This window comes from Pelobates fuscus, chromosome 5, assembly GCF_036172605.1.
Source record: "Pelobates fuscus isolate aPelFus1 chromosome 5, aPelFus1.pri, whole genome shotgun sequence".
NCBI lineage: Eukaryota > Metazoa > Chordata > Amphibia > Anura > Pelobatidae > Pelobates > Pelobates fuscus.
The window spans coordinates 366,600,948-366,622,982 of record NC_086321.1 but is presented as its reverse complement, the minus strand read 5'-3'; the positions used below and the strand labels follow the sequence as shown (position 1 = coordinate 366,622,982).

The following is a 22,035-nucleotide window of genomic DNA, read 5'->3' as shown; positions in this document are numbered from 1 at the left end:
CTCTGTCATTCATGCTGACAAATTAATTTCCGCTTTCCACAAACGCTACCCTTCTAAACCATATTAATAGCACCCAGAGGTTGCTCATTACGGAGAGGGTACTGTCATGCCTTAATTCTGGTATCCTCTTACTTCCGGGTTCCACGGAGCTTAGCCACACCCCCTTATGACACGGTCTCCTTACTTAATGCGACCGCACCAGCTGATAGACGCTGGATTATTGAACTACGTACCGCACTCACGAACCGGCTACAAACTTCTCTGTGAAAGCCATCTGTTACCGGACCGGACTGGAAGACTACTCACGTCCCCTTCACCTCTCCTCATCCTCGACTAAAGCCTGAACTCTCTACACACATATCATTGGATATAACCGCCTCTGAGGAGAACTAGGGAACCTGTTTTCTCTTTACCGGAAGCTAAGTAACATTAAACCTCTGTGATAAGAGTTACATATCTAAAGCCTTTATTGCCTGTTACCAAAGTCTTATTATCAATCAACCCAGCTACAGCTATCTTCAACCTATCCACTATTCAAGTTAGCTGCACCTGTCTTGCTTCAGAACAAACTATTGTAATTGCTTATCACCTAACTTGTTAACTCAACAAACAGACTCTAAATGATTCAGAACCTGCTAATTGCAACCGTTTATTATTTAAAGCTACAGTGCCTGTAATTCTGGACTTAAACAACCGTTTATTATTTAAAGCTACAGTGCCTGTAATTCTGGACTTAAGCAACCGTTTATTATTTAAAGCTACAGTGCCTGTAATTCTGGACTTAAAGTCACAATATCTTATAATTGTTCTAATAAATATTCAAGCTCTAAGAAATCTGCAGTTGTGTTCCTTCATAACAAATGTTAAACGTGACAGTACATTTCCCCTGTTACACTCGTATGTGGGTTTGTGCAGTTTAACTTCCATTACAGCTGGTGAACTTAAACTTTACGCGACGTTATTGAGAACTGTGTTCGTGGGATCTGAGCGCTATTCGCCTATAATATGCGCTCAGATCCAAGCTATCTGGGGGGGGGGGGGGTGGAACATGGGGACTTCGTTCAGCGAAACATGAGTTATTGATTTTAATACAGTTTTGTTAAAAGGTAAAAAGCACATGTTTCTGTCTGCCCGGAGATAATTAGGTTCTCTGCAACCACTTAAGTTAATTATCTCCAGGATAGAGAGGAGGGGTAAGTTAATTATCTCCAGGATACAGAGGAGGGGTTACACTCTTCCTGTGGGTGTGTATAAGAATTGTACTGTATACTGATTGGTTCTGCATATTTTGTTACAGTCTTCCACAAGGTCCCATGTGGGAGTTCCCTTGCTGGGAGACCATCATAAAAGGGCTGAGTTTGGCCATCAATAAACACATTTGTTTTACCCCTTCATGAAGTCTCGACTCATGTTTGGGGAATTGGGAGCTATAATCACTACTTCACTCTTTTCAGCTTGGATTTTGGGAGACGCTACAAGGATCAGCGCTGTACGGATAGCAGGATGCTTTACACTGGTGGCAAGCGGCGGGATTTTCTCCCGAATGGATATACAGAACCGAATCAAGTAGTGAATAGCATCCTAGCGACACATGGATTTATAATTAGGGCAACACTAGTATTCGTACAGTGACCCTGGCTACAGTAGCATGGAATCAGCGTTCCATGAGGAGGAGCACCCGGATTACAGGGATGCAGCCCGGAAAGGCGTATGGCACGAGGCCATGGAGGACGTGCAGCGACAATGGAGCAAGAGTCTCCCCAGTGAGGAGCAGAGGTTGCGAATGCGATTGGCGCTGCGAAAGCCTCTGCTGGGGGAGCAGCCCCTGAAGGAGTGGGTGTCGGAGCTCGAGACCCTGGTATGGCAGGAGACCTGGTTAGAGGACTACCAACATCTGTTCAGCTTGATCCACTCACAGCCTAACCTGCAGCACTACCACTGGCAAGACCCGGCTGAGGTACACCCTGCTCCGCTACCAGCTGCAGAGGTAGGGGACCTCATAGACTGGTCCGGGGAGTGTCCACAGTCGGCAGGTGGAGATGGGACCGAGGTCTCTTCACCGGACCTGCAGGGAATTGGGAGCCTAGTCTACATTCCCCAGCGGCAGTGTGTCCAGCAGGGAATAGAGAGCCCAGTCTCCTTTCCCCAGCAGCAGGACACTGTATTAGGAGTAGAGACCGTCGGTCTCCAGCAGTAGAGCTGTGCAGCCAAAGGGGAGACAGTCGGTCTCCAGCAGCAGAGCTGTACAGCTAAAGGGGAAGGGGAGACAGTCGGTCTCCAGCAGCAGAGCTGTACAGCTAAAGGGGAGACAGTCTGTTTCCAGCAGCAGAGCTGTGCAGCTAAAGGGGAGACAGTCGGTCTCCAGCAACCAAGTTTCAACCAGACTACTCCCGTAGTAGTGCTGGTACCAGGGCAGAGTACCGCTGGTCTCTGCCCACTCAGCCACCCACCAAGGCAGCCTACCAGTCCCACACACAGCCGTGGTGAGGCACCTGGACATGGACACGTTTTTCCCTCACTCAGGTGTAGTAACCAGTTATTGTGGGTGGGCTGTACTGCTGTTTCTGTTTTGTGGGTGGGCTGCTGGACTAACAAGGGCACTGACCGGCAGGAGGTCAGATACCCTGTTAGTCCGTTTGGAAAAGGGGAGATGTGTGACAAAATGGCTTTTGTCACTGGGTCTGCATGTGACAAACTGCCCTACCCCCCTATCGCTTGGAGGAGCCGGATTGCTAGCCTCTTACCCTGGGATGCTGGCCCGTTAAGTCATGGGGTCTTAAGGCACTTGGGACAGAGCCCTCTGTCTCTGGATCACATAATTCGCCTTACTTGCTTGGATTGTACATTTCCCCTGTTACACTCGTATGTGGGTTCGTGCAGTTTATCTTCTATTACAGCTGGTGAACTTAAACTTTACTCGACGTTATTGAAAACTGTGTTTGTGGGATCTGAGCGCTATTCGCCTATAATATGCGCTCAGATCAGGGCCGGACTGGCCCACCGGGATACCGGGAAATTTCCCGGTGGGCCGTCGGCACCTGGGGCCGGGGTGACCTGCGGCCGCAGGGAGAACTTGATTGGCGGCCGCAGGGGAAGCTCTTCTGGGCCGGCGGCCGGTGGGGGAGCAGGCTGTTCTGGGGGAGCAGGCTGTTCTGTCTCTGCTCCCCCTCCCTCGCGCGCAGCTTAATGAGACCGGAGCCGGAATATGACGTCATATTCCGGCTCCGGTCTTTTTCTAGCCCGCGAGGGAGGGGGAGCAGAGACAGAACAGCCTGCTCCCCCAGAACAGCCTGCTCCCCCACCGGCCGCCGGCCCAGAAGAGCTTCCCCTGCGGCCGCCAATCAAGTTCTCCCTGCGGCCGCCAGCACAGCAGTCTGCCCACCCACAGGTACCAAAAAGTATGTATGTCAGTGTGTGTGTGTGTGTGTGTGTGTGTGTGTGTGTCTGTCATGCTGTGTGTGTGTGTGTGTGTGTGTGTGTCTGTCATGCTGTGTGTGTGTGTGTGTGTGTCTGTCATGCTGTGTGTGTGTGTGTGTGTGTGTGTGTCATGCTGTGTGTGTGTGTGTGTGTGTGTCATGCTGTGTGTGTGTGTGTCTGTCATGCTGTGTGTGTGTGTGTGTCTGTCATGCTGTGTGTGTCTGTCTGTCTGTCACTGTGTGTGTGTGTGTGTGTCTGTCATGCTGTGTGTGTGTGTCTGTCATGCTGTGTGTGTGTGTCTGTCATGCTGTGTGTGTGTGTGTCTGTCATGCTGTGTGTGTGTCTGTTTGTGTCATGGTGTGTGTCTGTGTCATGCTGTGTGTGTGTGTCTGTGTCATGCTGTGTGTCTGTCTGTGTCATGCTGTGTGTGAGTCTGTGTCATGCTGTGTGTGAGTCTGTGTCATGCTGTGTGTGAGTCTGTGTCATGCTTTGTCTCTGTCTGTGTCATGCTGTGTGTGAGTCTGTGTCATGCTGTGTGTCTGTCTGTGTCATGCTGTGTGTCTGTCTGTGTCATGCTGTGTGTCTGTCTGTGTCATGCGGTGTGTCTGTCTGTGTCATGCGGTGTGTCTGTCTGTGTCATGCGGTGTGTCTGTCTGTGTCATGCTGTGTGTGTGTGTCTGTCTGTGTCATGCTGTGTGTCTGTATCATGGTGTGTGTGTCTGTCATGGTGTGTGTGTGTGTGTCAGTCGTGGTGTCTGTGTGTGTTTTTAAAAATAATGTTTAACTCACCTTTTTTTTTTTCCAACGTCGTGCTGGTCTCTGCCTCTATGATTGAGATCATCAAGCTTGATGATCTCAGCCAATCCGCACCGACACAGGAAGCGCCTCTAGTGACCGTCTGAGTGTCTGTCACTAGAGGTGTCACTAGGAAGCAATGTAAACACTGCCTTTTCTCTGCAAAGTCAGTGTTTACATTCAAAAGCCTGCAGGGACAGGCTATAGACACCAGAAACACTACATTAAGCTGTGTGTGTGTGCGCCTGCTAGTGAGCTTGCTTGCTTGCGTGTGTGTGTGTGTGTGTGTGCCTGCTAGTGAGTGAGCTTGGGTTTTTATGTCAATGAGCTTATGTATATTAGTGAAATTGTTTGTCTATGAGGCTGTGTATCAATGAGCTTGTGTGTGTCAGTGAGATTGTCTGTGTCTGCATGTGAGTATGCTTACTGTATAATTAAATGTTTTACTCTGAAAGGACCAATATATTATATTAGAAAAAGCTATATATATATATATATATATATATATATATATATATATATATATATCTCATAACTCTATTATCTGGGGTGGCAAGACATAGCCTTACATATTACATGCGACAATATATGGCGCAATGACTTATGGGGCTGGCATAGATTTTTTTTTTCCAGGGCTGCTTTGTATCCCCAGTCCGGCCCTGGCTCAGATCCAAGCTATCTGGGGGGTGTGGAACATGGGGACTTCGTTTAGCGAAACATGAGTTATTGATTTTAATACAGTTTTGTTAAAAGGTAAAAAGCACGTTTCTCTCTGCCCGGAGATAATTAGGTTCTCTGCAACCACTTAAGTTAATTATCTCCAGGATAGAGAGGAGGGGTAAGTTAATTATCTCCAGGATACAGAGGAGGGGTTACACTCTTCCTGTGGGTGTGTATAAGAATTGTACTGTATACTGATTGGTTCTGCATATTTTGTTACAGTCTTCCACAAGGTCCCATGTGGGAGTTCCCTTGCTGGGAGACCATCATAAAAGGGCTGAGTTTGGCCATCAATAAACACATTCGTTTTACCCCTTCATGAAGTCTCGACTCATGTTTGGGGAATTGGGAGCTATAATCACTACTTCACTCTTTTCAGCTTGGATTTCGGGAGACGCTACAAGGATCAGCGCTGCACGGATAGCAGGATCCTTTACAGGGTCAAGATTGTTTTTTTTTAGAATTGGGGTTACAATGCCATGTTTGAAGGGTAATGGGAATATGCCAGATGAGAGGGAGAGATTGAGAGTTTTAGTGAGCGGCAAAGTAAGAGAAGGAGACAGAGTACGGATGAGATATGAGGTAATAGGATCAAGGGAGCAGGTGGTGGGGTGGATGCGAATGAACATAGAACAGCAGAGGGAGTGAAGTTAGGGGAAGTATTGTAAGGGGAAAGAGAGAGATGAGAGATCGCTTCCCCTATTGTAGAGATCTTATCATTGAAGTGAGTTGCAAAGTTTGTGGTGGTTAAGTCGTTAGGAGGAGGAGCAACAAGGCGAAGAGAGTTAAAAGTGTGAAATAGTAGTTTGGGTTCACGGGAGAGTGTGGTTATGAGGGTATTGAAGTAATTTGAAGTAATTACTTTTGCAGAGGTAAGAGCCAAGCTGTATGAACGCAGCATAAATTTATAGTGGAGAAAGTCCGATGCGGATTAAGACTTTCTCCAGCAGCGTTCAGCAGTTATGGAGCATTTTTGGAGGTATCGAGTCAGGGATGATATAGCAGGGTATATCATCATGGTTATAGATATTACAACAATAATATGACTTTTTGGCTCCCAAATTATTTAAATGTCTGTGACACGAGATGCCATATAATCACTTTTCAATACCAGCCCCCAATTTTCCTACAACCAACGAATAAATATTTTTTGTAGCTAACTTAAAATGTGGTTTATTTTATTTTTTCATCTTTACACATTGTATTGTTTTGTCCTTATACTACGTAGGGTAATAAATGCTTCAGATAAATTGTACATCATATTTTCATTCAATATAATATTCACACCTTTGTGGAGGGAGTTTTAGGGGGGATGTCTTCAGTTGATGAGGACATCGTTATGTATTTTCTGAGGTCCACGGTGCTGTGAATGTTGTGATATCAATATTACTAAATATTTGTCTTGCTATTCCTTGTTATAAGCCTGCCGTACCGAGTTTCGCCATGAAAATAGCTATAGCTCGCTTTGCCATTTTTCTTCATTATCAATACCGCTTTAGTGGCTTTCTGGCCTTGTCTGATGCCCTCCTAAATCTATCTTATTCCTGAAATAAATGAGGCATCTCGCAAACCCCTCCCAGGCCAAAACCGAGAGGCTGCTGTAATCACACGAATCCGCACAGCTCTCCCGTGCCATGCAGAAAGTTTAATTACTTTATTAAAAGGGTTCTGTCAGCAGAAAAGAATATAAACATTACATTAGTCATCAAAACCCAAAAACTTACATCTGATCTAAATATTTCCTAATGTCTTTCAACACTTTGACATGTATAACAACACCACATTCTCTGCCTCTCCTGCTAAAAATGTATTTTCCAAGCATGTCTTTGGCTTTCCATGCCGATTGTCTGATTATTTTCTTTATCTAATTAGATCCTTGTAACTTTATATAAGCAGGGAAGGAAATACAATGTTGACTTTAGATCCCTGACCTCAATGACTGCGGCAGTAAGTAATTTCAAACCACATTGTAAACGACGCTCAGTCGGTTTAATAATGTTAGTACAATACGTAGACAGCATTATGCACCTATTGATTAATGCTGTGGGGGTTGGTAAGAGAATCTCAATCCATCTTTATTTCCAGTCAAACTCATTGATGATGTCATACTCTGCTTGAGGATAGCGTTTTTTTTGGTAATTAGTGAGAGCTCTTTAAACGGTCTCTAAGATCCATTGAATAACGGGGGGTGGGGCGGGGGGGGGGGGGCAAGGGGGAGGGATGACTTTATAAATATCCCACAATTTACAAGATATGTGATGTAAAGTGTATTCATCTGATGAAACGGATTATATAGTATAATGTATACGGATATTAGGATTTCACCTCCCCCCCCCCCCCCCCCCGCTTCTAAGTTGCCTCTATGCCAACCGCAGGAATATTGAATAAAAGGCTGGGTGCCCCTGATTCTTAACCCTTTCTCTGTCAAGCTATCTGTGCTATTAACATAGCTATTCAAGCCAAGCTTCAAGTATGCTGACACACAAACATATGATTAAGCAGCGTTATATTTTATTTTTTATCCTTTATAGGAACATTTAGGGAATTCAAGATTTAAATAGTATACAGTGTCCTATAAATCGCTAAATTGTCAACAGTGTCTGAAATATTAGGTAAAAGCAAAAAATACCCTCTCACCGTAGGTGTGAATAAAATTGACAAACATACCTTGCTTATAGGTATTTGTAAGGACAAGGCAGAACTGCCTACTACAGGCAATAGAATGTAAAAAGAATGTGTGCATCCGAGCAGAAAGCCAAAATACAGTAAATACAGTGAAATTATATTTCTAAAAGGTATTTCAAGTTTTATAGTCCTTTCTGTAATACTAAACGGCATAAGAGGCATATGAGAGAACTCGTTCACTCCTCCTCTCTCCCTGACTGTTGGAAGGCCTTGTGGACAACCAAATCCTGCAACTCCCCTTAGAAGTAGCAAATGCCTTTAACAATTATTTTGTCGGATGCTCCACCACCCTGATTGCCAAGCTAATAAATGGCACGCATCCTGAAACTACAAATGTGGATCAGGCCCCACTAATTTTGCAAAGACCCAATATAGACAAGTTCGATTTTAAACCTGTACATATTAGTGGCATTAAGAAAATGACAAACATTTGGCCATAGACATTCCACTAGTGACTGCCATATTTAAAGATATTTATTTATATATATATACTAAATGTATTTACTCGAATCTAATACGCCATCGCATCTCAATTTTTGAAACCCGGAAGCTGAAAAATATTTTTGCTGGCAAATGTAATGCGCATTTATACAAGAAGATACTACCATACAACATTGTGCTACAATGAAAATGTTTATTGCCATATACCATAAGTACATTGATTGTATTTCAATTTTACACCCTGTTCCAAATTATTATGCAAATTCTATTCAAGTGTCACAAAGATTAAATATTTTGGTTTTCAGTTTATGGATGGCATTGTGTCTCAGGGCTCTTTTGATCACTGAAAACAATCTCAGACTCCTGTGATAATTAGATTGCCAGGTGAGCCTACATTATTAAAGGACCACTCTAGTGCCAGGAAAACATACTCGTTTTCCTGGCACTAGAGTGCCCTGAGGGTGCCCCCACCCTCAGGGTCCCCCTTCCGCCGGGCTCTGGGGGGAGGAAGGGGTTAAACTTACCTCTTTCTCCAGCGCCGGGCGGGGAGCTTTCCTCCTCCTCTCCTTCTTCCTTGCGACGTCATCGGCTGAATGCGCATGCGCGGCAGGAGCCGCGTTCGCATTCAGCCGGTCGCATAGGAAAGCATTTACAATGCTTTCCTATGGACGCTTGCGTGCTCTCACTGTGATTTTCACAGTGAGAAGCACGCAAGCGCCTCTAGCGGCTGTCAATGAGACAGCCACTAGAGGTTTTGGAGGCTGGATTAACCCTCAGTATAAACATAGCAGTTTCTCTGAAACTGCTATGTTTATAAAAAAAAGGGTTAATCCTAGAGGGACCTGGCACCCAGACCACCTCATTAGGCTGAAGTGGTCTGGGTGCCTAGAGTGATCCTTTAAGCAGAGCACCATTTTCATGCAATATGGGGAAGAAAAAGGATCTCTCTGCTGCCGAAAAGAGTGAAATAGTTCAATGCCTTGGATGAGGTATGAAAACATTAGATATTTCACGAAAACTTAAGCGTGATCATCGCACTATTAAGAGATTTGTGGCTGATTCAGAGCACAGACGCGTTCGTGCAGATAAAGGCACATTGAGGAACATTTCTGCTAGAACCATGCATCGGATCAAGAGAGCAGTTGCTAAAATACCATTACCTAGCAGCAAAACCTTCTATTCGGCCATCACTAACCAATGTTCACAAGCAGAAACGGCTGCATTGGGCAGAAAAATACATGAAGACTAATTTTCAAACAGTCCTTTTCACTGATGAGTGCCGTGCAACCCTGGATGGTCCAGATGGATGGAGTAGTGGATGGTTGGTGGACGGCCACCCTGTTCCAACAAGACTGCGACGTCAGCAAGGCGATGGTGCAGTCATGTTTTGGGCCGGAATCATGGGAAGAGAGCTGGTCGGCCCCTTTAGGGTCCTCGAAGGTGTAAAGATGACCTCTGCAAAGTATGGTGAGTTTCTGACTGACCACTTTCTTCCCTGGTACAGAAGGAAGAACTATGGTTTCCGTAATAAAATCATCTTCATGCATGACAATGCACCATCTCATGCTGCAACGAATACCTCTGCATCAATGGCTGCTATGGGAATAAAAGGAGAGAAAGTCATGGTGTGGCCTTCATCCTCCCCTGACCTCAATCCTATTGAGAACCTTGGGAGCATCCTCAAGCAAAAGATCTATGAGGGTGGGAGGCAGTTTACATCCAAACAGCAGCTCTGGGAGGCTATTCTGACATCTTGCAAACAAATTCACAAGTTCAATGGATGCAAGACTTGTGAAGCTGCTATCAAATAAAGGGTCATATGTTAACATGTAACGTGACCTGTTAAAATGTTTAAAAAGTTAAACTGTTGTTATAAGTTTAAATGAAATAGCTTTGATTTCAGTAAATATGCTGCAAACACAACAAATGACAATTTTCAGTTCTTTACAACCTATAAAGTGTTTTGAAACTTGCTGTGCGTAATAATTTGGAACAGTGCATTGTAAGTTTTTTATGTTTAAAAAAATACTGTTATCATTAGGAGGTTTATTCAATAAAATTCGAATTGTACTCTTAATAGTTGATAACATGAGAATTATGCTGACTGTTATTTACCTCAATTATTTAGGTACATGAGAAAAATATAATTGGCATAATAATTTGGAACAGGGTGTAGTGTTACATGATAACTCTATTCTTTCTTAAGCCCTCTTTCAGGTACGAAATTTGCCTGTATAAAATCACCAGTTGGAATTAGTCTGTTTGAATTAGTCTGTTTGAATTAGTCTGTTTGAATTCATTTGTTTGAATTCGCCAGTGTGAATTAGCTCGATAATGTTTAATTTTTCCCCGAATGTAATGCTCCATCGAATTGAATCCACATTCAAATATTGGGAACTTTATTTTCCAAAAAAGGTGCTCATTAGATTTGAGTAAATACGGTATAAATAATCTTCACATTGGGCAGCATTACACAATGCAAGATGACACAGAACACCGTAAATGCCCCTTATAAAGAAGCATTAGGTTCAGTTCTTCTCTGTCAGAAGGTTTTGATTGGCTCAGTGTGGCCATTGCTCTATGAGAAGCCTCTGTTTGGATCGGGAAGACTCTTTTTGATTTATGTCTTTATGTCTCTTCTCTTTTTGTTTTCGCCTAACTTTTTTTTTTCTTCTACTGATTTCCATTTGTTAGTTATTTTATGTTTTTCATATTTGCTCCGCAGTTACTGGTAGCGACTTATATCCAAAACTGTAGGAGAGGGCGACCTGTGACAACACAGCTCTAAATCATGATGACTTTATCGTTAAAGTTCCATGTAGTGACTACGTTATGTGTTTTATATTTACGCCTACTTTGAACTCGTACATATATTTGCTTTGTAGTTTACTATCACTATACGACTGTTTGTCGTCTACTTGCTTTATTGTACTCGCTCCATCTTTTAATAAAACCCCTTAGAAAAAGGTCAAAATAGAGAAGACCGTGAATCTAAATATATTTATTTTTATCCTTCAAGTGTTTCCAGCACGGCATACGATAATTCAGATAACCATTATGGTTTGAGGTTATGAGAGCATTTTCTTGACATATATAAATTCTTGTGAAGTCTCCCAAGCTGTTATCCAGACTCTTAAAATTCGCTTTTATGATGAAAACTTAAAAACTTGACACTCGCATAAGTAAATTGGCACTTTTCCCCACTTCGCTGAGAGATTTTCATTTTCAGATGTAGTCAGTAGCAGAGAACTATGACAGTCCTCACTTTTGATTGTGTATAAACAGAGAGGCTCTCAGTACAGTCAGAGGTTGAATCAGCTTGTGTGCTTCACACTGAAGTATACAATTCCTAAAAAAAATGATTAATAATGTATTAAAAAGAAAAAGCGGCGGGGGCGGGGCCTGGCCGCCGGCGGGATCAGACGCGTCTGTCTGAACTCCTGCTCCGGGACTGGAAAATCGGCGACAACCGCTAGCAATAGTCCACCCAGCTCACCGAAACAGCAACCAATCTGACCCCCATCTGCAGAGGTACGCGGAGACACCCGCCAAGACCGCCAGCACCGTCCTGATAAGGGCCTGGGGCGCATGGGAGCTTGAGCCGGGACGAGACGGCCGCTCGCCCGGGTCTCTGGCCGGTGCCTGGCCTCCCCCCCCCCTCTGGACCGGGGGGGTTATCCCGGTCTGCACGGGCAACCAGAGGTGCAGCAAGCGGGCATGCAAATCTCTACCCTGCCGCAGACCAAAGGGCATTCCTCATCAAGATGGCCGCCGCACACCAGCCATGTGCGCGACCTACCCGCAAGCAGAGCGAGGGAGAAGCCTTTCAACATCACAGCCGGCCCCAGTGATATGTCGGCTGATCACCATCAAAGAATGCTGACAAATGGGATTAAAACGGCGCTGAGACAGACCTCTTACCTACCTCCCACCCAGCCTGAGACAAGCTGACCCACGAACCGACGAACACAAGCTAGTGACACCAAGCACACCACAATGGCTGACCCAGACCCTCAGAGGACCAAGAGAGAAAAACCTATTGGCATGCAGCTGCAGCCCCAGAAACACCAACGAGACACTCAGAGGGACATGGCTGGACGATACTCTGATACCAGCTCTGGCGGACATTTGCCCCCAGCCACGCAAAACGGGCAGAGCAGGTACCATACAGGAACGGGACCCTCCCTGTGTATGAGGTGCCGGGACCGTCAAGACGTCGACTCCCCGCAGAGGCAGAAAGAGTGACCCCGGTCGGCGGAGAGGATAGTGCTAAAGCAACCTCTTTAAATTTAGCCTATGTACCACTTATAAGTAAAATGTACTAGCCTGTCTATATAGCATAATACTATACAACTTATCACACATTTAAGCGTGACTAAAACTGACGTTTTCACTACTAGCCTAGCATGCTTAATGTCATGTCGTTAAAAGCCTGATTTCATAGCCTGATTTCATAGCCTGATTTCATAGCTTGATTTAAAAGCCTGTTTTCTATGACTGATTTATGAGCCTGTTTTCTCAGCCTGATTTATATGCCTGTCTTCTAAGCCTGTTTTCTACGCCTGTTTTTCCATGCATATTTCGTCTTTACAAATAACAAAAAAGTGCATTGTCTATTTACCCCCTACTGTAACTAATGTCTTGAACCTGCATATGGATTGCCGTTGGGGTACCATATGTATGCCTGTGACTACGATACGCACTTCAAAAATAAAGAATTTAAAAAAAAAAAAAAAAAAAAGAAAAAGCGGCACCTTTACCATTATAACGATAAAGTGACGTACTTTGAAAGTATTCATCATTGCATTTCACTAACTTCATATTGGCAAAAGGAATTCTAAAACTGATAAATTATTATTTTTTTTTTTAATTGTTTATTTTTTATTAGATGTTCTTTAAACTCTCTTTTCAGCACTGAAATGGTTAACGTCCGTTACACTCACATTTATTTGAGCTTCAATGGAGTCTCCTCTCTAGAGGTTTGATCCACCTACTGTGATGTCATCATTACTGATTTCTTGTGTCCAATCAGATGCATCACGGAGAGAAGCATTGGTACACACCAACAATGCATTCTGTACAGTTCAAAGCGTGTGAGACATGAAACCCTCCCGACTGTCTACTTGACAGCCAGGAGGTGTTAGTACGTGGATTTATTAAAGTGACATTTTCTCTTGAAACCTGCATTTTATCAAAATAAGCCTGCAGGAACATGCAGTCTTATAAACCTGAACACCAAACTGCGGAGAAATGGAAATCGAATTTCAGAAAAGCCAAGGTGGAATTATATTTCCTGCATTTTGCAAATCTGTTTTTAATTTGCTACAATTCATTCTTTAGTGAATTAAAAAAAAAAAATACTAAGTAAATTTCATTTTAAGATGTTTGATTCTAGATTAATTAAAAATCTTATACAAAAGTGTTTTTGAAATATTTCCAATTAGACTTTTTAGAGTCTAATTTGCGCTTTGACTTTTTTCTTTAATCCAATTTACAAGCCTTTCATTATTTTTATATAATCATATTATAATGTTATAATGTGTATTTAGAATGATGGGTTTATTAGCCTAGATCAGAAAGATAATATAAGGCGCTATATCTTTCCACTGATTTTTCAATGAAAAATATATAAAAAAAAAATTTAATCAGTCACTCTACCAAAGAAAAATACATTATAATGTTGTCACAAAGTCTTTTTTTTTTTTTTTTTTTTTTAAATAAACATTTATAGTCTATATTTTTGCTGGGCAAATGATAACAAATAAGCTTGTGATTCTACAAGAGCGGGTCCAAGCATATGAATAACAGAGAGTGTGAAATATTAACATGGTATTCAGAGAAATTGCACAATTTTTAGTATTAATAAAGTAGATGTTGTATGGAGCAGAGATGTGAAAGATCATAAGAAAAGACAGCCAAGGCATGTTGCTGCACACACAAACACATGAGACAAAATGCCACTGGGTTGTAGAATAAAAGATCGGTATCTTGGTGTCGCGGGGATGTTGAGTTGGCCGGGGGAAAAGATGGAATTAAAGTATATAAACCAAGGAAACGTAAATCATGCATGTGATCACTGGAAAGGTGAGTAGGTAAGCCACAGCTCAGGGACAAATTCATTTTTATTTTAAACACTAATTTGAAAATATAACAAAAATAGTAAAGAAAAAAATAAAAAATCAATAAAGTAAAAATAATTGTGTTTTAATTAAAAATACATGGTTTTTTTTTTTAAACTATTCTAGAATAAGCCAAATGTGTATGTGTGTCTATAAGAGCAAGCTACTGAGTTTCTCTAACGTTTTTTTTTCCGTTCCCATATTCTTTGTTTTTGTTGCAATGCATTAACTTGGCTCTCCCCAAGTTCAAAGAGTAATCCAGACGTAGACCCCGCGCTCTCTGTGTCTAGAGGGGTCTCAGCTACACCACACTGACGAGGCACAAAGAAGACCGAAACGATCATCTGGGGCTGCTGTTTCGCTCGTGCAGAGAGAACTTGATGGCATTTGGCTTCTGGACTGCCCGTACGGGTGGGATCAGTCTGATTAAAAAATAAAAAATAATAGTGAGCAAAAACGTTATTTTTAAGACCTAAGTGGGGATTTACCGAAGGGCAAGCTATTGAGTTTCTAATATATTATATTATATAAAGATTACGGTTTATAAGGTAAGATATTTATAAGCTACAGCTAAGCATGTTTTATTGGCTAATTTTTAGCTTCAGTTACTGCTCTCTAAATAATTGTATTGATTTAATCTTTCAGATTATCCACAAATCATCCGCTTGCGTGACACTAATATGCCAATTATTTACACCACATTCTGTGGTCAGACCTTGAGCAGGAAAAATAAACTCATTTCTCAATGTATTTCATTCCCGGAGCTGTCCTCAGATATTCAGTATCTCCTCAGTAAAGGAAAATAAAACCATTGAAAATGATAAATGAGCAGATCAGCGTCCTGGCATGCAGGGTGCCTGCAACTGATAAAAAGATACTCTGTTACTATTAATAAATGTGTCATTTTCTCGCCACAAAATGAATATATTGGCTCAGGATAATATAAAAAAATGGTTATTAAGCTTGTGCGCCATCTATGGGCTGTATGATAAAATGCAGGCACAGGTTTACTAAATGTGATTCTATTAATCGTTTCTGGACAGAGACATGTTGGGAGATTAAACACTGAAGGGAAATATCTGATATGGTAAAAAAGCTGCCTGTATCTGTGCTGGTCTGCCAATCAGCTGCGTCTGCTCATTGAACATCGTAAGAGGTTAATACCAGTAATATTAATATAAATTATTTAACTTTTTTTTTAACACATCCTGGGGTGTCACGATTTATAATCACAGAATTTAATGCTGCTCATTACAGCCTGGGAGGGATGAAAGATGAGTTAACCCTATCAGGAACTGATTCTGGAGTTTAAGAAGAAATCGAAAAGCTGCAGCTGGAGCATTAACCACTGAACTATCTCACCTGGATAAGAAGAACACATCGGATCAAGCCTTACTGATTACATAGATATGCAGCTTCTCATTGATGTGCCATTGACAGCCACAAATATCTTCCAAAATGTAGATTCAAATTTAGTAAATTCAAATACCATTATCCAACTAATGTTGCATAGTGAGATTAGTTGTATGAGGAGAATTAACTCATCTAAAGTTGCACCAACACCTAATAGTTAGCTCAACTGGGATATATAACGCTTAACCAAGGTGTTCGAGGGGGGAGGAAGATAGTATATGTTAGTGTATATCAATATGCTCTGTAGACTAGTTTAAGTCCTTACATACTTATATCCATAGCCTAATAAGTGTATAACATAATCATTAAGGAACAATAACGTGCAATTAAGCAGACATATAAAACAGACAGTGCTCAAGTCACGGACTTTGATCCCTCTCTTCCTCTGGGGACTAGTGGGGTTACATTGCTGGGATCCATCCCACTCATGTGGGGCAGAAGATAACGAGGATTCGGAAACCTGTGGATGCCCACTGCCTTGAAGAAGGATGTGGCCTCAGATGGAGAGGATAGCAAAATGGAGCCATCCTTGTCAACTGTCCAGGGCCTTGGTGCAGACCATTGGTTTTCCACCCCTGCTTCTCGGAGCTAGCGTGTGACTGAAAGATCACCTTCACTGCAGTGTGGATCTGTGCAGGTCTCAGAAAAAAGGTAAGATTAGAAGATTCAATGACCTAAAGTGTTTAACTAGACGTTATTCGGCCTTTATCGGAGAGTGATTGACACAGAACAATTACATCGCAGGAAGCCTATGAGGGAACATTTGGAGATTTGTTGATGCGATAAAACCCATCAAACATTAATTTGTTGGTGTGCGATAGAAGATTAGATACATGGTGAAGTACCTTATGTAAGTAAGTAATTCCTCCGATTAGATGAAGTCCGGTATGCCCTGTATTTTTATATTGGCCCGCTGGCTGCAATCATGAAAACAAATACACCCACCGGGCAAAGGCAGTCTGTGATACCTGGACCTGCTGTTCAGATTCTCACATAGTGGAATTGGGCAGTGAAACTTCAGAGACATGATCTATACACCAAAACTGCTTTATTAATCTAACGTTGTTTTGGTGACTATAGTGTTCCTTTAAGACTTAAGGAGTGCCTGCATCCAAGATGCCATGTACAATAGGTAGTTATTTTCAGCCAGGTGAAAAACCTGATTGAGATTGATAGGATTTACAATCTATATTTTCCTATTCCCAGATTACTGCTCCCTGGATTTCAGTTAGAATAGTTACATATAGTTGGCATCATTGGTTGCCTAGTAACCCCTGCCTCACTGCCGGACCACCAGCGGCGGAGAGGTGCTGGGTATCCATAAAGGAATCGACTTGATTTTGAGTCTTAGTTAAGTCAATCTTTTCATGGTAGCGGTCAATCTGTCGGTGTGATTGGATTACAGAAGCCCCATGATAATGCAATTCAACAGTGCTGATATGTCTATCAGTTTGTCATCTATTGCGGCTACCAAACTGATCTCTGCTGGAGACAGTTTCTGCAAAGGTCTCAGAATGTGGATAGACTTGATATTGATCAACTATTATCTACACTGTTGTTTTAGTGCGGATTTCCACATTGGTCTGTCCAACATTGGGCTGCAATGAAAAGCTAAGTGTTTATTTGCCATTTTAGCTTTAACTTGTCTAAATACCATCTAAATAATTTGCTGATATTTAATGATGAGTAGACCTTGTGCCATGAAGTACTTTTTGTTTAGTCACCACTGGGTTAAAGGATGTCTGTTGTACACTTTCGTACAGCAATCTGCAGAATATGTCTCTTACCAGCCTCAGAGCAGTTTATATTCATCTATATGCACAAATAAAGCATTATCACTTCTGTCCCAGGGCAACAACAATCGCTAAACATTTACAACCTTGTTTTGAACATTTACATTGCGTAACAAATGTATTCTTCAATTGTAAAATTACTAAAGACCGGGGCTGATTATATAACCTGTTCTTTTCATTCTACTAAATTAAATATATAAAAAATCAAAATAATACATTATGTTGACTATTTCCAGTAGTGTTCAGGCCATGATAAAACAATGTAGACTAGACCACCAATGTTTTTTTTTCCTTCTCAGTGCCGGTGAAAAGGGACGTGACCTAGGCTGAAAAAAAACACTACATTAAGATAGTGGTTATGGTGTTTAGAGTGGACCTTTAAAGGGACACAACCCGCAGTACTGGTTATGATGCCAGGATTCCCATTGCCTGATTTCCCATTAAGCAACTGTTTTCCCCCTTACCTGGGTCCCCGTCAGGCTCCGATGGTCACTGGTGGTCTGGTGAGGCTGTCATTAATTGCCTGGAGTGTCAGCTAATTGCTTTCATCGAATGAGTGCAAATCTGCGTTTAGTGTCTGGAAGCTACAGAGACAGTTTATCTGATGTCCTGTTAGCTGGGTTTATTATTTTATAATTCGGGGAGGAGGTGAGTATATTATAATTCAGGCATATGTTCCAAATGCAATGGATGGAGTTAGATATCGGTCAATGAATGTTTAATGATTGATTTTATTTGTGCAGCAGATGACATTCGTGCCTGCCATGCCACAATAGCGATGGCGAGCATTACCAATAACAAACAAATACATGGAACTCTTGCACGTTTTAAAAATGATAATAAACAAGTACTAAGCATGTTGTAGCGTTCTAGCTCGACGTGTGTTAAGCAGGTCTATGTATGCACTGAGTAATCGGCTGCTAGAGGTATTGGAGGGTACAAGCTCTCGCTCTACCGATGATTGCCGAGCTGGAATTATTAGTTTCGTAGAGAGTCATACCGCAGTGTGGGCGACACAGATTGGAGCCCTGCTTGTCAGGACTAGCATGGTGTTTTAATTTGGTCTGTCACTATACATGGTATGCTGTTAGTGTGCTATTTGCTGCTAAATTCGATGGTTGGGTGCGCGGAAGCCTGTTGGACTATTTGAAAGGGTCCTCATTGAAAAACTACCATTTTTACCCCCCAACCCTAGAAGCATATATTATTCCGATCCTGGCATTCTTTTTTTTTTTTTTTTGTAAATATATTTTTATTATCATTTTTTATCATTTTATGTTCACAGTGAGACTCACAGGTCTCTCTAAGCGTATCGTAACTGAAGCATATTTGACATTCACAGTGAGACTCGCAGGTCTCTTCGAGAGCATTGTAAGTGAAGCACAACGTGTGCTAGAACATGTATGAAAAAACAAGTAGCTATTCGGGCACACAGGCCCACATCAGTGATGGACTCGCAGGTCCCTGTTCAGTAATACAGTGGTTAGGCTTCCATTGTTGTTTTCGCGTGTCCCCCCCAGTTTGACTGTACACTGCCTCCCATCTAGTTCCCGTCAGGGCATCTAGGTCTAGTGTGTGCGCGGCCTTGTTTTGTTGAGTGAGGGAGGTGACCGATCAGTATTGCGTCAGTGACTCATAAGTCACCGCAGGCTTCGTGTGATGTATGCCTATTGGACTCATGATTCCACTGTCAAGTGGTCAGTTATGTCCTAGTGTCTTCGGAGTATGGGTCTGTGGCCCAAATGAAGTTTGCAGGAGAAAATAGGGGGGGGGGGAAGGGGAGGAGGGAGAAGATCGGGGAGAGGGGGGGGAGGGATACGGGCTGTGTGGGGAAATGAGTGGGTAGGGTGGCGGGGTCAGTCGTGGGCGTTGGTTCTGTCAGGTGGGTCCTCTGCATCTAGGCGGGCGGTGAAGTCTGCCTGTGTGGTGGATACGATCCAGTGTGTCCAGATCTCCATGTATTTTGCGGCGGTGTTAATCGCCCCCGAGTGTAGTTCTTCTATCGCCCTGAGTTCTTCCATTTGGTTGAACCATGTCCTAAGAGGAGGGGACCTATCTTGTCTCCAGTATTGTGGTATTACCTGCTTGGCCACATTAAGGATCCTAATAGTCATGGACTTCTTGTATCTGGATCTGGGTACGGTCGTGTGGTGTAGTAGCATCGCCGCTGGCTCCAGTGGCGGAGGTGCGTCTGAGAATTTCTCCAGGATGGCATGTATGCCCTTCCAGAATGGTTTAATTCTGTGGCATTCCCACCATAGGTGTAGTGTAGTGCCCTTTGCCTCTCCACACCGCCAGCATAGGTCGGAGTGTGAGGGGTCTATTGCGTGGAGTTTATATGGGGTACGGTACCAGTAACTCAGCAGTTTAAATGCCGTCTCTTGTGTCTTGGTGAAGGTAGAACAGTGGTGTGTGAGATAGCATATTTTTTCCCACTCTGTCTCGGTAAATGTCTTCCCCAGTGTAGTTTCCCATTTGCCCTTGAAGGCAGGAATCTCTGTCGGAGTCTCCCTTTGTAGTAGCGAGTATATGAATGATATGCCGTGGGGTAGAGGGTCTGGGTGTATCCAGTACTCTTCGAAGGTAGTCGGGTTTCTAGCATGGGCTCGTCCCCCGGGTAGGGAGTCTATGTAGTTCGACAGCTGTTTGTATTTAAAGGTTTGTAGGAATGTAGGGGGTGTGTTCTCTGTCAGGTTAGGAAGTGTCTGATCCTGGCATTCTTAATGTTGATATCCATTACGTGTGAAGCTGGTTCTAGACAGAATATTTCAATGGATACGATGTATTAAAATAAATAATTAATAACAATAATGTAAAAAGTGTGTGTGGGACTGGTGAATTTAGTTTATTAAATCAATCCTTAATTTTTCTTTGTATTGCAACAGATCAGAATGTTTAATATATTTTCTCTCTTGTTGCAGGTGTCCTGTGGCTTTCCATTGTAGCTGAAGTGCTGTATATCACATTACTTTTAACCGGAGTGAGCCTTATGTCAGTTGAAGTATGTTACTACACCTCGGTCATTGATGGGTTAAAGCTCAACGCTTTTGCAGCAATTTTCACTGTGTTATCAGGTAAATATTCTTCGGCAGATATAGCTCCTTACACGGCAGCTGGTTAGAATTAACCATCCTTTCTCAGTCCTTGATAACATGCGTATAGTTTATTGTTTAAACACTCCTGAAGTTTAGAGAACGTATTCCTAAGGACAGTGGTTATGGTTTTAGTTCATGAATATTTATTATTTAAATATTGATTTTAATGTTAATCTGTGGCGCATACAATTAGACTGCCCAGGGCATAGATATCCAATTTAGGGTGTGGGGGGTCCCTCCTCAAGAAAGCAGGGAAAGCAAACGATCTCCCTGCTCAGTCCTGTGTTCCCTCACTTTGCTGAGGGAGTGTTGTGGTATGTACCAATATCAAGTACAGACAACTTTAACTTCACCCTGGAAGGTCCCTTTAAAAATAGGTGACACTTTTATTCTGCATTGTCCGTTCAGCCAATGTCCCAAAAATTCAGTCAGAGTCCTATTTCTTTACACATTTTCAGCACCAAATTTCCCTAGCCATGGCAAACCTGCAGATTTTTACAGCTAGCCAATAGAACAATAGTCGGCTTCAACTCCAAGCAGAAAAAAACGGACGTAAAGGGACACTCCAAATCCCTAACTTTCTGGCTAGACGTTCTTGAGCGTTTAAACATTCTATGAGGAAGATTTAGTTCCTCATAGAGGTGCATTGATTCAATACATCTCTATGAGGGGATGCTGACTGGCGCAACACAGCGTTTCGCAGTGCACGCACAACAGCCTCCCAATTCTTTCCTATAGGAAAGCATTGGATTGGCTGAGATTGTCAATGTTGATGATCTCAGCCAAGGAGGCAGAGTGGGGCAGGGCCAGCCGCAAAGATACTCGCGCTGCGCTGTAAAAAAGGTAAAGTTTAACCCTTTTTAGTGGAGTTCGGTGACTTAACATGTTTTAACACTATAGTGTCATGAATACACGTTTGTATTCCTGACACTATAGTGTTCCTTTAACCTAGATCCACCACCTGTGACTGTCAATCAAACAACTGGTCCTGTTTCTTCCTGGTTTGGTTAGCTCAGTGGAACTTAACTCAGAGAGGCAGCAATTGCCTAGAGCACCTGCCTTGCAAAGACTTCTCATTGAGCTGCATTGGGAAGGCTGTGATTGAACAGCCACAGAAAAGGAGTCAGACAAGAAATCTGCAGCTTTTGCAAGCTTTTTTTTTAGATACACCCCAATTATAAAATGATAGTTATATCTACTAAACAGGGATCATTATTTTTGTATTTGGGCAGTGGGGTGTCTCTCTAAGGCTTAGCAGTAGAAATGTGATGATTAATTATGACAACCTGTAACCTTAAAGCTCCCCATATTTGTTCATCTGATGTTAGTTTTTAGTTTATTTTTTTTAGCTTTAAATAAAGTAATTTTTTGTCTTATTTCAGTGGCTTTTATTAATTTGTACTATTTAATACACTGCTGTGTATTTGGTGGGTATAGTGCCACCTAGTGGGAGCACTGCAGTATTTAATATCAACCTGCAGTGCTGACTGTTTGACTGTTCAATGCCATTTATAGACAAGGATTACTGAAATATCATTCATCTTTGTAAATAGTAGA

General features: G+C 42.4%; 1 protein-coding gene across 1 annotated transcript in view; it reads left to right on the top strand.

The window, feature by feature from the left end:
- Nucleotides 1-22,035, top strand: part of GSG1L2 (GSG1 like 2) — an 81,140-nt gene that overhangs the window by 54,774 nt on the left and 4,331 nt on the right. The window contains exon 3 of the mRNA XM_063456087.1: nt 20,305-20,457. Within this exon, the coding sequence (XP_063312157.1) occupies nt 20,305-20,457 (153 nt within the window). The remainder of the gene's footprint in view (nt 1-20,304; nt 20,458-22,035) is intronic.